General features: G+C 38.8%; 1 protein-coding gene across 10 annotated transcripts in view; it reads left to right on the top strand.

Annotated features, from left to right (window-relative positions):
* The first annotated feature begins 1,079 nt into the window (after positions 1–1,079).
* N6AMT1 (N-6 adenine-specific DNA methyltransferase 1) overlaps positions 1,080–16,742 on the top strand; it is a 319,675-nt gene continuing 304,012 nt past the window's right edge. For 8 of the 10 annotated variants that reach the window (XR_010125288.1, XR_010125286.1, XR_010125287.1 and 5 more), the window contains exons 1-7: positions 1,106–1,254; positions 3,400–3,486; positions 4,211–4,301; positions 6,510–6,593; positions 8,135–8,276; positions 9,922–10,101; positions 13,674–13,800. Coding sequence is in view for 1 of the 10 variants with exons in the window: in XM_063659828.1 (XP_063515898.1) it covers positions 1,121–1,254; positions 3,400–3,486; positions 4,211–4,301; positions 6,510–6,593; positions 8,135–8,276; positions 9,922–10,028 (645 nt within the window). In the remaining 9 variants the exon portion in view is untranslated. Of the gene's footprint in view, positions 1,255–3,399; positions 3,487–4,210; positions 4,302–6,509; positions 6,594–8,134; positions 8,277–9,921; positions 15,665–16,742 lie in introns of those variants that run through there. The other 2 variants (XR_010125289.1, XM_063659828.1) reach the window with 2 other exon arrangements.

The raw sequence follows: 16,742 nt of genomic DNA, 5'->3' as shown, positions 1-16,742 counted from the left end.
TCAGCACTTTGGGAGCCCAAGGCGGGTGGATCACCTGAAGTCAGCAGTTTGAGACCAGCCTGGCCAACACGGGGAAAACCCGTCTCTACTAAAAATACAAAAATTAGGCAGCCGTGGCTGCAGGCGCCTGTAATCCCAGCTACTCCGGAGGGTGAGGCAAGAGAACCGCTTGAACCTGGGAAGCAGAGGTTGCAGTGAGCCTAGCTCGCGCCACTGCACTCCAGCCTGGGGGATACAGCGAGACTCTGTCTCCAAAAAAAAAAATACATAAATAGAAATAAAATAAAATAAAATTTGTAACTCAAATACTTTTCTGTATTTTTATTTCTCAAATTTAAAAAACAAGCTGTAAAAATGTTTCATTGCGAAACAAATTTCAGAAATCGACTCAAAAAGAATGCAAATACTTGAATAGTCTAATAACTTATAGATGTTGCAAAACATCAAAGATCCATTCACTCAAAAAGGCACCAAGCCCATCCAGTTTTAAGGCTTTCTACCTAATGTTCCAGAAACAGCGTCCTAACTCATATAACGAGGGTAGCGTAATCTTGGTAAAAAAGCGGAGCCAGATTATTAGCGTCCCCAATTCAGCAGTGTATTAAACCGCATCATCTTGCTTAAGGTTTATAAAAAGAGTGCATTCGTGATTCATCAGGAAGGCAATTTATAAAGTACAGTAAAAAAAGAGAAAAGTCTTCATCTTTATAGTGTAAAGCTTAAAGTTCAGCTGACAAAAAAACAGTAAAATTTATTATGTATTTTTTCAAATCCTTGCAAACTAGGAATAAAACAGAATTTCCATATATCATTAGAATGAAGAAAGAACATCCACCTTAGTCAAAAACAACTCAGAATGCCCACTATCAGGTTCTAGTTCACAGAATAAAATTTAAATGTTCCAAAGAAGAAAGCAAATGTCAATAGTCACGGATTATACAACTGTCTACTTAGGAACTTCAAGGACAGCCACAGACAAATTTAGAATTAAGACGCAACAACACGCTGGCCGTCCGGAACTCCAGCCCCACTCCTAGGCCTGCGCTTGAGAGCACGCGCATGCGCATGCGCATGCTCACGCCCTGCGCACGCGCATGCGCATGGAACGCAGTGAAGGACTATGGCAGGGCAGAGCTTTCCTACGCCGTTGCACGGGCACGTGGGCCGCGGCGCCTTCAGCGACGTGTACGAGCCCGCGGAGGACACGTTTCTGCTTTTGGACGCGCTCGAGGCAGCGGCTGCCGAGCTGGCAGGGTGCGAGGAGGGGAGGGGCTCTGACGGGAAAGGGTTGCGGCGTTCTGAAGAAGTGCGGTGGAGGAGGGCCGGAACGGTGACTATCACCGCCCTGAGCCGGAGGAGGCGGGGTCCACTTGCAGATGATTGACAGCCAGGACGCCGTTAATAAGAATTTTCCTGTAGATACAAGTAATGAGTGTGCCGGGGACGCATCTCCTTTGCCAGGGGGCTGCTCTGTCTCATGAACTGCCTGACTGCTTACCATGCAAAGGCGTATCTTTTCCTGTCACCTGTTAATCTGAAGAACACATGTCCCTGAGAGAAGCGATAGTATAACACGTTTGGAAACAAAATATTCCGGAAACATTGCTTATTGATATTTTTAAAGTATTACATATTAAAATTGCATGGTATTATTTGATTTACTCAGCACATAGAAAGCACCCTTAACAAACATGAAAGAAAGTTGTGTTACTGGAGTGGGGAAATATTTTTAAATCCACTGAATAGCATAGTCTAGCATCAGCCAGTCCTCACATGTGGCTACAGAGCGCTTGAAATGTGGCTAGTGCTACTGAGGAACTGAATTTTTCATTTAATTGTTACCAAAAAAAAGTTACATGCAGCTAGCAGACAATAGTCTACCCTAGCACTTTATTTAAATGGATTTGTTGAAGTGATTGCCATCAATTTTAAATTAATAGCAGAAAGAATGAATACTGACATTGTGATTTTTAAATGTAAGGAATTTGGGTTGTTAGATTTGTTTGAAGATAAGATGAACTGGGTTTTCTCAGGATGGAACAAACAGCTTTCAGGTTTCTAAGATCTATATTGTATTTATTTATCCCTCTTAAACTTGGTCATATTTTTCCAGTATAAAATGCCCCAGCTCTTATTAAACTAGTCTTTCATTGTAGATGATGGAACTTTTGGATTTACTGGAATATACAGTGGAACAGTACTGTTTTATAACTTGTCTTTTCTTCTCAAGATAGCCCAGAAAGATTTACAAGCACAAATTGCACTGCAAAGTATGCTGTAAAAGGAGCTGATTTTGTTATAAAGTCTTGGGTTATTTCTAGTTTGGAATTCTAATTATTTATGAGACCATGATAGTTATTTTCAAAGAGAAGCCACCTGGTGAGATTCTCAGACCTTATTACCACCTAATAAAGACTTGTCAGATGTGTAGACTGGTTCCAAAAGTTTAAAACCTCTGGAGCTTGTCACTGGGTAGTTGTTTTGGGAGTTCAGTGCTAAAAATTTCCCTAAATGCTATCAAGCTGATCTTTGTAATGGGGATGATTTATGCTTTTGATGCATGTATAACATTATAGAGGGCTGGCACTGTGGTTCATGCCTGTAGTCCTAACTACTCGGGAGGCTGAGGCGGGAGGATCACTTGAGCAAGCCCAGGAGTTAAAGGCTGCAGTGAGCTATGGTGGCACCACTGCCCTCTAGCCTAGGTGACAGAGCAAGAGCCTGTCTCTAAAAAAGAAACAACTTCCAAGATTATAGGCAAGAATATAAATTTAATGGAAAGATAAAGTACAGTAGAATGAAGATTTTATAGTTAACAGCATTCTAAGATGGTTAACATTCAAAGATCAGATACTGTTTTCCCAATTAGCATATAGTTGTCCAGAAAAAGAATTTTTGTCCTGCTCTATTATTGGGGGACCTTTTAATTCTCTAGGATATACTGATGGCTCTGTGAATGTTAGGTATTAAAAATGATAGAGGAACTTTTTTCAAAAATAAATTTTGTAATAATACAAACCTTATTTTAGGAAATACTAAGCTAGGAGCTCCTTGTGTGAAGGAATGATGTCTTTCACATTAATATTTCCAACCCTAGATTAACATTTTTCCATACTTTTTAATGTAATGGTTTGTTGAAATTAACTGAAAGCCATGTTTGGTAATATATAACTTTTATGGACTTAAAATATATTATGTACCCAAAATATTAGTAATTTTGAGTTATGCAATATTAAGTACAAAGTAGTTGTCAGAAATTATAAATTTCTATTTTCATATATTTCCAGGTGAGTGATGATGCTAGAGAAATATATATGCTAGAAATAAAACTAGCATGAGCGTTTTCTGTGAAGAGTATTTTGATTCTACTATACTAATATTTATTTATTTATTTTTTAGAGCGGAAATATGCCTGGAAGTAGGGTCAGGGTCTGGTGTAGTATCTGCATTCCTAGCTTCTATGATAGGCCCTCAGGCTTTGTACATGTAAGTAAATCATATTCATCTAGATCTTCCACCGACAGGTTAACTATGATAACTCTAATGAAATAATTTTTAAATAGTATGTATCTTATAGTATTTAAGTGTAGCAAAAACTCAGATTACGAACTATGCTTCCCTAAAAATTATTCATGTTCAAACTGCTCCATCATACTACGTAATTGTAGAAGCAGCATAATTTTAGATCATCTCTAAATTTGATTTCTTAGGTAAATAATTTGATATCATAAGAAATTTAAAGTTGCTTAAATTTATGGAAGATTGGAGAATGTAGAAAAGTATAAAGAAGAAAATTAAAATCACCTATAAATTTTACTATACATGGTCCAACAGTTTCCTTCTGTTTTTTTTCACTTCCTGTGTCTTTAATTTAATTTTATCTCATAAACATTTTCCTATCAAAAATTCCTTTTAAATTTCGTTTTTGGTGGCTGCATAGTACTCCTTCATTGGATGTATAATTTCATAAATTCCTTCAGATGCATGTATGTGTATTCTTCTACTCTTGGACATTGTATCAGTATTAACAGTCTTTTTCATCAATAGAACAAATCCTTGTTCTCTTTTTCTTTGCCGTTATTGAATACATTCTAATTTTTTTTTTCTAAATCTGTTCTGTGTAGAATTAACGGAACATTCCTTGAAATTACTCAGTAACAGATTTGCCTTATGGACATAGGATATAGTTTCCTTCCATTTCTGTTTATAGGTGCACTGATATCAACCCTGAGGCAGCAGCTTGTACCCTAGAGACAGCACGCTGTAACAAAGTTTACATTCAACCAGTTATTACAGATTTGGTAAGATAATCTTTGTCCAGTAATAATTTTCTTTTCAAATAAGGTTAAGATGCTTTAGGTCAAAGAAACTTTGGTAAATAATTAACTTTTGACCCACTAAGCAGTATACCATATACAAAGTAAATTCTTTGTTGATGTAATCCATCTTTTCCACAATTCAGGCCTCTTTCAGTCAGAAGTGATAGTGAACCCCGTTCAAACTGGCTTAAATTTAAAAAGTTAGTCGGGGTGCAAAGGCTCACACCTTTAATCCCAGTACTCTGGGATGCTGAGGTGGGATGATTGCTTGGGCCCAGGAATTCAAGACCAGCTTGTACAATATAGTGAGAACTCGTCTCTACAAAAAATAAAAATAAAAAAAAATAGCTGGACATGGTTGTGCGCACCTGTCGTGCCAGCTACTTGGGAGGCTGAGGTGGGAGGATCGCTTGACCCTGGGAGGTTGAGGCTGCCTTGAGCCATGATCGTGCCACTGCATTCCAGCCTGTGGAACAGAACAAGGCCCTGTCTCAAAAAAAAAAAAAAAAAAAAATTGATGGCTTCAGCACAGCTACTTCTAGGACCTCTAAGAATGCTATAGACATCTTTTTCTTATCTCTGAACTTCTCTCTGGTGGCTGTATTCCTAGGCAGTCTTTCCCTTCATGGTAACAAGATGTTTGCATATCTGTATCTTATTTCTCAACACCTTCCCAAGGAAAGAGGCCCTTTCTATTCAGTTACTCTAGAAGAGGCCCCAGAATGAGTATTATCTGGATCAACTTGGGTTATGTGCCTATCTCTCAACCTTTTGCTGTGGCTGAAGGAGATTTGAATATGGAGATGATTGGCTTCAAACTGGCTCATAGTTCCATCCCAGGAGCTGGATTGGGATAAACCCTACTCAGGCCACTTAGATTGAGAATGATGGGAGGTAGAACTTCCCTAACAAAAGTCAAGGAAATTAAATCAGAAGAAAGGGGTAGTGGGTCCTCAGTAGGTAAAAACAACAAATGACAACTGCACAACCATTGTTTTAAGAAGTTAACAGCACACATTTTCAAGTGGCAGTTTTAAATTTGTAGGTTTTTAATTTATATATGTCAAATACCTTTTTATATAAAGGCAAAAATAATAATAGCATGCACCAGGTAGACATATGAAATACAAAATACTTCTGTGCTGCTTAACCTGCACTTTTCTTACAATGATGAGGGTAGGTAGCTTTCCTGTTTTTTTTTTTTTTTAATTTATAAATGATTTTGTAGCTTAGAAGGAATTAAGCCAAAGAGATAAGAAATTATTTTCATATCATTAGAAGTTGTTACTGCTAATAAAAGCTAGAGTATCAAGAAAGGTACTCCAGTGATTTACATGAGATCAACGTGGTGATTTTTTTTTTTTATTTTAAAAATTTCTTCTTTCTTTCTTTTTTTTTTTTTGAGACAGAGTATCACTGTCGCCCAGGCTGGAGTGTAGTGGCGCAATCTTGGCTCACTGCAGACTCCGCCTCCTGGGTTCAAGCAATTATCCTGCCTCAGCCTCCCCAGTAGCTGGGATTACAGGCACCCACCACTGTGCCCGACTAGTTTTTGTATTTTTAGTAGAGACTGGGTTTCATCATGTTGGCCATGGGTTGGTGAGGCTGGTCTCGAACTCCTGAGCTCAGATGATCCACCTGCTTCGGCCTCCTAAAGTGCTGGGATTACAGGCATGAGCCACTGTGCCTGGCCTAAAAATTTCTTTAATGTTTCCATAATTAGTATTAAGTAAGTGTTTTTGATAGAATGGTGAAACACCAGAGATAGAAGAAACTATAGAACAGTATCCAGTAAATAATGGTAGGTATCTGTACAGATATCGGAAAAATTGTGAAAATGTTAGCAAATATAGTTGTAAACTTATATCCAAGTCTATACAGATTATACAGAATTAGAGTTTGCTTTCTTATTTCATTTTCTAAAAGTGAACCCAGAATATAAATATATGTGCTGTTGAGGAGTACAGGCTTTTTAATATTCATTCTGATAGTTTAATTTCCTTATTTTTATTTAATTGCATGTATCATTTTTCTGAATGAAAACATAAAAATACTTCATTTCTCTCTGCAAGTGTAGCCCGTAACACATTATTTTCCCAAAAACATGGGAGATTATTTTTAAAGATTGATTTGTCAGTTATTTAATTCAGAGTTTAATGTAAAATTCTTACTGTTGTTGAATACATTTAGGTCAAAGGCTTGCTACCAAGATTGAAGGAAAAAGTTGATCTTCTGGTGTTTAATCCCCCGTATGTAGTGACTCCACCTCAAGAGGTAAAACATACAACAAAATTTAATTATTAATATTTTCAATTATTTTGTTTGTAAAATCAAATGAATGTTATCCTATGACATCAGTCAACTGCTCTTATCACAGACTACTCTGATTTTACTCCTAATTGTCAGTAATTGAGTCCTATTAAAAGACCTAGGAAAGGAACCTTAAATGATGGAAATACAAACTGTGACACATATCTATCCTTAAAAATCACATTCATATCAGGCCATGGTGTTTATATTCATATATTCGAATATACATGTACATATATATTACATATATCCTTTATCATGAATAAAAAATTTGCAAAACAAAAGGTTTTAACCGGCCGGACGCAATGGCCCACGCCTGTAATCCTGTACTTTGGGAGGCTGAGGCGACAGATTACCTGAGGTCAAGGGTTCAAGACCAGCCTGGCCAACATGGTGAAACCCCACCTCTACTGAAAATACAAAAATTAGCCGGGCCTGGTGGCACACACCTGTAATCCCAGCTATTTGGAGACTGAGGCAGGAGAATGGCGTTAACCTGGGAGGCAGAGCTTGCAGTGAGCCGAGATCGAGCCACTGCACTCCAGCCTGGATGATAGTGCGAGACTCTGTCTCAAAAAAAAAAATTAGCCAGGTGTGGTGGCTTGCGCCTGTAGTCCTAGATACTTGGGAAGCTGAAGTGGGAGGATCACTTGAGCCCACAAGGTGGAAGCTGCAGTGAGCCGTGATTACACCACTGTACTCCAGTCTAGGTGACAGAGCAAGACCCTGTCTCAAAAAAAAAAAAAAAAAAAGAAACAATATACAATGATAAGGATCTAAAGATTTTTTAATACTATATAAACTCTTATGGATATTGTTTCTAAAATATAATTAGATTGTTAGAGGAAACATGCTTCAGTATGCCTTTATATAATATATAATAAATATATTTATTTAATAATATATAAATAAAATAAATAAATAAATGAGTTCCTTAGAAAAGATCTATGTGTTTCACACTTTAAACTACAAGAGGGCCAGATGCACTGGGACATTTTGAAGCTTTGTTTCTGTACAGTAGGTCTCTTATAATACAAGCTGTTCCTTCTAGCTTCTTTCTATGTTAAGTACAAAAGCTACCCACGTCTCTCAATGTTAAGCATTGTATTAATAGTAATAACTTATTAAGCCCTTGATATATGCAGGGCAATGTTCTCAGAACTTTAAATATACTTCCTTATTTATTCCTAACAGTGGATAAAAATATTTTTTTATTAATAAAAACATTTTTTATCCACTTATTATTTTTCTAATTGTACATATGGAACTATTCTTTTTCTAATTTTACAGATAAAGGAGGAAAGTAATTCACAAACAAGATTACCAATTTACCCAAGGTTACACACTAGAAAATGATCAAACTTAGATTCAACTTTACTGCTCCTTGATCAGCTGTAAAATGCAAAATATATACTTTTTTGGTGATATTACTTGTCAAAAAGATTCAGCTTGTGATCTAAATCAAACTTGAGTTAAAAGAAAACATTCTTTCTAATTGTTCACAGGTAGGAAGTCACGGAATAGAGGCAGCTTGGGCTGGTGGCAGAAATGGTCGGGAAGTTATGGACAGGTTTTTTCCCCTGGTTCCAGATCTCCTTTCACCAAGAGGATTATTCTATTTAGTTACCATTAAAGAAAACAACCCAGGTAATACAGACCAATTTATTGTTTAAGCATTTATGTTGCTGAAATCAAAAGTTAATAATGTAAAATGCTTTAATTTATAAGACAACCTGGCATGTTAATGAATCACTTAAAACAGTTAATCACTGACAGTAGCTAATACAGGCATAAATTTATATTGAAAGAGAAAAGAGGTTTTCAGAGGTAAATTTTTCTGATTTTAAAAAGTATTATCTTCTCTTTTCCCCGTTTATAACCTAATATTCAAGTATAAAAATCTCTAATGTTTTCTTCTAACACCTCACCCTCAGTATTATGAATTTTCTCTCTACCCTCCAGTCTTCATGCCCTTGACAATTGTGCTGTACTCTTTAGTTCGTCAGTTTTATCATGAAAGCTATTGAATTGTATAGATTTTTGTATCTTTGTTTTCAGATTGCTTTATAACTAAATTGACCATACTCTTTCTTCTCTTTTTCTGTACACTTCAAGTTTGATTTTCAGCTTATACTAAAAATCCTCAGCCCTTCAAATAACGATTGCTAGTTTTCTCTTGTCTTTCTTTCTCCCTTCCTTCCTTCCTATTTCTGTCTCTCTTTTCTCTTTTTTCTTCCTTCTCTCCATCTTTCTTTCTTTCTTCCTTTCTTCTTTCCTTTCCTTTTCTTTTCTTTCTTTTTCTTTCTCTCTCTTTTCTCTTCTTTTTTTCCTTCCTTCTGTCCGTCTTTCTTTCTTTCTCTCTCTCTCTTCTCTTCTTTTTTTCCTTCCTTCTGTCCGTCCATCCTTCCTTCCTTCTTTCTTTCTCTCTCTCTCTCTTTCTTTCCTTCCTTCCTTCGTTCTCTTTTCTTTTCTTCCCTTCCTTCCTTCTTTCTTCCCTTCTCTTCTTTCTTTCCTTTCTTCCTTCCTTCCTTCCTCCCTTCCCTTCCCTTCCTTTCCTTCCTTCCCTTCCTTTCCTTCCTCTCCCTTCCCTCCCTTCTTCCCTTCCCTCCTTCCTTCCTTCCTTCCTTCCTTCCTGTCTTCCTTCCTTCCTTTCTTTCTTTCTTTCTCTTTCTTTTTCTTTCTTTCTCTCTCTCTCTTCTCTTCTCTTCTTTTCCTTCCTTCTGTCCATCCATGCGTCCTTTCCTTTCCCTCTCTTTCCTTCTCTTCCCTTCCCTTCCCTCCCTCCCTCCCTCCCTCCCTCCTTCCTTCCTTCCTTCCTCCATTTTCTTAGTTCAGTCTTCTTAGTTTTATTTATTTATAAGGCAGGTTTTCTTTTCTCAATATGCCTGAAAGAAATAAGCTACTTCTTTCACTCTCACTGTGCAATGTCTCTATTCAGTTTGTCCACACCTTTATTGGCTTTTGTCATCCAAAGAGAAAGACATAGGGCAGAGATTGGAGCCCATCAACTAAAACACTGATCACTTGCTATAATAATGACAGTTAATGTTTCTGCTGAGCCAAAAGTAGGCTGTGACTGCAAAGCAAGCCATTTATTCTGATTAGACTCACCAGCAACACTTTGAAAATACAAAGTGCTCCCATTCAGCTGAAGACCAAGTTCACTTTAGTAGACATTTATTTGATATACATTGTTTTGTCAGATGAATACAATTTATAAATCATAATTGCTTATTGATCATGCACACTACCAAATGGCTTAATGGATTTTACCTTTTGATTTTTATTGTAGAAGAAATTTTGAAAATAATGAAGACAAAAGGTCTGCAAGGAACCACTGCACTTTCCAGACAAGCAGGCCAAGAAACTCTTTCAGTCCTCAAGTTCACCAAGTCTTAGCATACAGTGTGTGCCCAGAACTACTGGAAACTGAATGCATTTAGCATATTTTGAAACTGAAGTCATTCATTAGGTAACAAGGAATTTTATCAGAAATTTGTCATAAAAAAAGGTAGAAAGGTGGAGCATTCCCTTTCAGTCAGGCCTATAGAATTATTTGCACAAGTACAAGTAAATATGTATATTGTACTTATAATTTGCATTTTAAATATAAAAGTTATGTATAAAATATTTATTTCAGCATTATGTGGTAAGGCAATGGAATTGATCTGGCAAATGTCTTTTTTTTTCATACCAGTCCATAAAGGCAGTTTGCTTTCAGATGGCAGGGCCAGCAACACACCTTCATTGTCGTATCTCCTGTGTGTATCAACTCTCCAACTCTATGTCACGATTCAGTTCATGGGGATCTTGATTACTTTTCCCTTCCACAAAATATTACACTGATTGGTTATATTGATGACATTATGCTGATTTGACCTAGTGAGCAAGAAGTAGGAACTACACTAGACTTAGTGGAAAGACATTTGCATCACAGGGTAGGAAATAAATATGACTACAATTCAAGGACCTTCTACCTTAGTGAAATTGGTAGGGATCCAGTGACATGGGGTATGTTGGGATATTTTTTCTACGGTGAAGGATAAGTACTTGCATCTTGCTGCTCTTAAAACCAAGAAAGAGGCACAATACTTAGTGGGTCTCTTTGGGTTTTGGAGGCAACATTTTCCAATTTCATTATGTTACTCCAGGCTATTTACCAATTGACTCAAAAAGCTGCTAGTTTTGAGTAGGGCCCAGAACAAGAAAAGTCTCTGCAGTAGGTCCAGGCTGCTGTGCATGCTGCTCTGCCACTTGGGTCATATGATCCAGCAGATCAGTGGTGTTTCAGTGGCAGTGGCAGATAGGGATGCTGTTTGAAGCTTCTGGCAGGTCCCTGTAGGTGAATCTTGGTTTAGGATTTTAGAGCAAAGCTGTGCCATTACCAACAAATAACTAGTCTCTTTTTGAGAAACAGCTCTTGGCCTGCTACTGGGCCTTAGTAGAGACTGATACTTAATGAGTCACCAAGTTACCATGCAACCTGAGCTTCCCATCATGAACTGGATGTTATCTGAGCCACCAATGCACAAAGTTGGATATGCACAGCAACACTCTGTCATCAGATGGAAACGGTATACACATGATTGGGCCTGAGAGGCCCTGAAGGCACGAGGAAGTTACATGAAGAAGTAGGTCAAATTTCCATAGTCCCCACTTCTGCTACCTTCTCTCTTCCAGCCTGCATCTGTGGCTTCATGGGGACTTCCCTACGATCAGCTGACAGAGAAAGAGAAGACTTAGGCCTGGTTTACAGAGGGTTCTGTATGATATGCAGGTACCACCCTAAAGTGGATAGCTGCAGCACTACAGCTCACCTCTGGTCTACCTTGAAGGACAGTGGTGAAGGGAAATCCTCCCAGTGGACAGAACTTTGAGCAGTCCCCCTGGTTGACTTTGCTTAGAAGGAAAAATAGCCAGATATTCAATTATATGCCAATTCATAGGCCGTGCCCAGTGGTTTGGCTGGATGGTCAGGGAGTTCAACATAACTGGAAAATTGGTGACAAAGAAATTTGGAGATGAGGTATGTGGATAGACACTGAATGGGCAAAAAGGGTGAAGATATTTGTACCCCATGTGAATGCTCACCAAAGGGTTAGCAAAAAAGGGTTTTAATAAAGTGGACAAGATAACCTGTTCTGTGGATACTAGTAGGCCTCTTTCTCCAGCCACCCCTGTCATCACCCAATTGTTTCATGAACAAAGTAGCCATGGTGACAAGAATAGAGGTTATGCATGGGCTCAGCAACGTGGACTTCTACTCACCAAGGCTGACCTGGCCAGGGCTGTCTCTGAGTGCCCAGTCTGCCAGCAGCAGAGACCAACACTGAGCCCCTGATATGACACCATTCCCCAGAGTCATCAGTCAGTTGCCTAGTGGCAGGTTCATTACATTGATCCGCCTCTATCATTGAAGGGATAGTGTTTTGTCCTTACTGAAATAGATCTTAGTCTGGATACAGATTCGCTTTCCCTTCACACAGTGTGTCTACTACAACTACCATCCATGGACTTACAGAATGTCTCGTCTATGACCATGGTATTCCACACAGCATTACAAGAAACTCAGTTCACAGCAAAAGTGTGGCAGTGGGCCCATGATCATGGAATTTTCTTAACATGTTCCCTACTATCTTGAATCAACTGGCTACATAGAGCAGTGGAATGGCATTTTGAAGACAGTAATAGCACCAGCTATACAGCAGTTCCTTGTAGGGCTGGGACAAGGTTCTCTAGAAGGCTATCTATGCTCTGAATCAACATCCAGTGTATGGTGCATTTCTCTTATGACTGGGATTCACAGGTCCAGGAATCAAGGGGTCAGAATAGGAGGGACACCATTCGCTATTAGCCCTAGTGATCCACTAGCAAAATTTTTGCTTCCTGTTCCCATGACTTATGCATTGCTGGCCTAGAGGTCTTACATAGGGTGGAATATTTTCCACTGAGAGACACATTCATGATTTAATTGAACTGGAAGTTTAAGACTGCTCCTCAGCCATTTGGGGCTTCTCATGCCTCTAACTCGATAGACAAATGAGTTACAGTGCTGGCTGAGTGATTGTTCCTGACTATCAAGTAGAAACTGGAATACCCCTGAATGGTGGTAAGGTAAAGTATGTTGGGAATACACAAAATTCCTTAGGGCATCTCTTAGTGTTATCATGCCCTGTGATTAAGGTCAATGGAAAACTACAGCCTAATTCAGACAGGACCACTAATGATCCAGACCTTTCAGGAATGAAGGTTTGGGTCACCACCGGGTAAGTACCATGACCAGATGAAGTGCTTGCTGAAGGCAAAGGGAATACAGAATAAATGGTAGAATAAATACTAGCTTTGATCATATGACCAGTTGCAGAAACACAGACTGTGATTGTCATAAGTATGTCCTCCATATTTTGCTATAACTACATTTTGTGTGTGTGTAGCTTTGTTTTCTTTCTTCTCATTTCCTTATTCTCTAACATAAGATGCATTGATTTTATAGCATAGTGTTTAAATATTGTTAATTTTTTTAACTGGCTCCAGTGTTCAACCTTGATTAATTTTACATGATAGTATTTAAGTTATGGGATATCAAGGAGAGAGTAAACATCACATGAAGACTTTACCTCCTCTTCTGGGAAACGGGTTCGTGTGTTTCTGGTGGAATGCTGGATTGTTAATTGTGTTAGATGGAATTATGACCTTGTTGTTGTCTTTATGTGGCAGTTAAGTGTGGTTTAAGGAGACGTGTATGGGTGCCAAGTTGACAAGGGTAGACTTGTGATGGTTAATTTTATGTCAACTTGAATAGGCCACAGGGTGCCAGATATCTGTTTAAACATTATTCTGAAGTGTCTTGAGTGTGTTTACGGAGGTGATTTGCATTTGAACTGGGGGACTCAGTAAAGGAGATAGCCATCCCCAAGGTGGGTGGACATCATCCAATTTGTTGAGGGCGTAAATAAAATAAAAGGCAGAGGAAGGAAGAATTCACCCCCCCTTTTTTTTCCTGCCTCATTGTTTGAGCTGTGACATCTCATCTTCTGTCCTCAGATGGATTTACATCACTGGCTCCCCTGGTTCTCACGCCTTTGGATTCAGACTGAATTATACCACAGGCCTTCCTGGGTCTCCAGCTTACAGATGACAGATCATGGGACCTCTTAGCCTCCATAATCATGTAAGCCACTTTCTTGTAGTACTGGTAAAAGATATATTAGACCAATCTATAAAACAGATAGCTATGAAAGAGAAGGGCGACAGGCACAAGCCTAGGCACATAGGGAAGGGTTCCTGGAGAGCCTCTGACTTGCCCAGGTCATTGTGCACAGGTGGCTTGCCTGAACATGCCCACTGTGAAAAATTCCATTTCTCAACACATGTGCAGTAACGGAAATAAATCAATGTGGCTCAGACTAAGCGCCCACACATGGGGTGGAGCCACGAGGAGTTTGCACCTTATGCAGGGGAGAAGCCATGCCTCTTCAGCTTGTGTGTGGTGGCCTGGCATTCAATTTGTGAGGTGTAAAACCTGCATGAAGGACCCCTCTTTTTGTGGAGAGCTTTCCTTTTGCCTAATAAATTCTGCCCTCCTCACCTTTCAGTGTGTACGCTTGCCTAATTTTTTCTGGTCATGTGATAACCCAAATTTAACTGAACTAAGGAGCAAAAAATCCTGCATCAGCTACATTAATAGCTGATTGTACTGGATTGAGTAGTGTCCCCCCAACAAAATTCGTGTCCAACTGAAACCTGTGAATATGCTCCTATTTGGAATTAGGGACTTTGCAGATGTAATCAAGTTAAGACAAGGTTGTACTGGATGAGGGTGGGCCCTAAATCCAGTATCACTTGTGTCCTTGTAAGAACAGGAAAATCTGAACACAGAAACAGAGACATAGGGCCATATGAAGACAGAGGCAGAGGTTGGAGTGATGAGTCAACGAGTAAAGGAATGCCAGGGGTTGCTAGCAACTGCCAGAGGCTGGAAGAGGCAGGCAAGGATTCTTCCTTCAAGCCTTCAGAGGGAGCATGGTCCAGCCCACACCTTTATTTCAGACACCTAGCCTCAAGAACTGTGAGAGAATGCATTTGTTTTACAACAAACAGTTGTAGAACTGTGAGAGGATGTGTTTGTTTTACAACAAACAGTTACCTAGTTGGTGGCACTGTTACAGTAGCTCTCAGAAATTAATACGCTGAGTAGAAAATGAAAAGCATGATTAGGAATAGACATGGACACTGATGTGGTTTGGATTTGTGTCCCCACTCAAATCTTATGTTGAATTTTAATCCCCTAGTATTGGAGAAGGGGCATGGTGAGAGGTGATTGGATCGTGGGGGCAGACTTGCTCCTTGCTGTTGTCGTGATAGTGAGTTCTTAACGAGATCTGGTTGTTTAAAAGTGTGTAGCACTCCTTCGCTCTCTTCCTCCTGCTCCAACCATGTGGACGTGCCTCCTTCCTCTTCGCCTTGTGCCATGATTTTAAGCTTCCTGAGGCCTCCCCAGCCATGCTTCCTGTACAGCCTGTGGAACCGTGAACCAATTAAACTTCTTTTCTTTACCCAGTCTCAGGTAATTCTTTATAGCAGTGCGAGAACAGACTAATACAGACACTAAAGAATGATAAAGGTTTACACTTTACTAAAATTGTGTCTAGTAGATACAATTTTAAACTTTAATCCAACTAGGAAAATTGCTTCATACTATGTAAAATAAAAATTTGCAAGAATAAATTTGCAAATTGATCATACAGGAGGATTTCAAATCGTCTGTCTCAATTAGTACTACATCAAGGAGACCAAAAAGGCAAAGAGGAGATTTGAACAATAGCGGTGAGTTTGATATCATAGACTAATATAGAACTCCGAAACTAACAATCAGGGAATGCATATTCTTTCTCAAGCACTCATGGGATGTTTACAAACATAATTACATATTAGACCAAAAGTAAGTCCCTATAAAATTCAAAGAATCAATATGATATAGCTAATCTTCTGTGACTATAAAGTGTTTAGGTTATAAATTGATAACAAAAATAAAATTGTAAAGTCTCCATACGTTTACAAAATTTAAAACATGCTTCTAAACAATTCATATGTCAAGGAAGAAATAATGACATTTTAGGCTGAGCGCGATGGCTCATGCCTGTAATCCCACCACTTTGGGAGGCTGAGGCAGGCAGATCACCTGAGGTCAGGAGTTTGGGACCAGCCTGGCCAACAGGATGAAACCGCATCTTTACTAAAAATAAAAAAATTAGCTGAGCGTGGTGGCATGCACCTATAATCCCATCTACTCGGGAGTTTGAGGCAGGAGAATTGCTTGAGCTTGAGAGGTGGATATGGCAGTGAGCTGAGATCATGCCATTGCACTCCAGCCTGGGCAACAAGAGCAAGACTCCATCTCAAAAAAAGAAGAAATGACATTTTGAAAATTACTGAACAGAGGGTGAACCCTAATATAAACTGTGAACTTTAGTTAGTAATAGTGTATCAATATTAGTTCATCAATTGTAACAGATGTACCACACTAATGCAAGATGCAAATAATTGGGGGGAACTGTGCTTGTGTTTGTGCAGTCAGGGAGAGGAGGTTTGTGTAAAATCCGTACTTTTTTTTGTTTTTTAACCTGTGTCTACAACAAAACTCTCTGTACTTCCTTATCAGTTTTCCTGTAAAGCTAAAACTGTTCTAAAAAATATTTGAAAGGTCTTTTAGTATAAGAGAAAACCAAAACAAAGCAAACAAACAAAAAGGCAACAACATAATGATAAACAAAAAATTCAGGCTAGTGCTAACCAGTTGGATGAGAGGAGGTAAGGATGACTGGGAGAAAGGCTAGAGGAGAACCAGGCACCCAGATAAACAGCATAAAGGGACTGGCAGTGTTCCAGTTCTAAAGTTGGCCAGAGAGTTTCTTGGGTATACGTTTTATTATTTTAAATTCATGTGAACTGGGCCACGATCTTACAGTCTATGTTATTCTCATGTACAGAGGTTCAACTGGTGTACCAAGTTCTTTATTAGTGACACACTAAAAATTTATTGCTTATGCATTTTATAATCTAATGTGCTTTGTCCGGGGCGTAGAAAGTGTTCTATTCCATTTAGTCATTCGG

This window comes from Pongo pygmaeus, chromosome 22 (genome assembly GCF_028885625.2).
Source record: "Pongo pygmaeus isolate AG05252 chromosome 22, NHGRI_mPonPyg2-v2.0_pri, whole genome shotgun sequence".
Lineage (NCBI taxonomy): Eukaryota > Metazoa > Chordata > Mammalia > Primates > Hominidae > Pongo > Pongo pygmaeus.
Note: the sequence above shows the minus strand (reverse complement) of the source record. Positions and strands in the feature narration are given on the sequence as shown.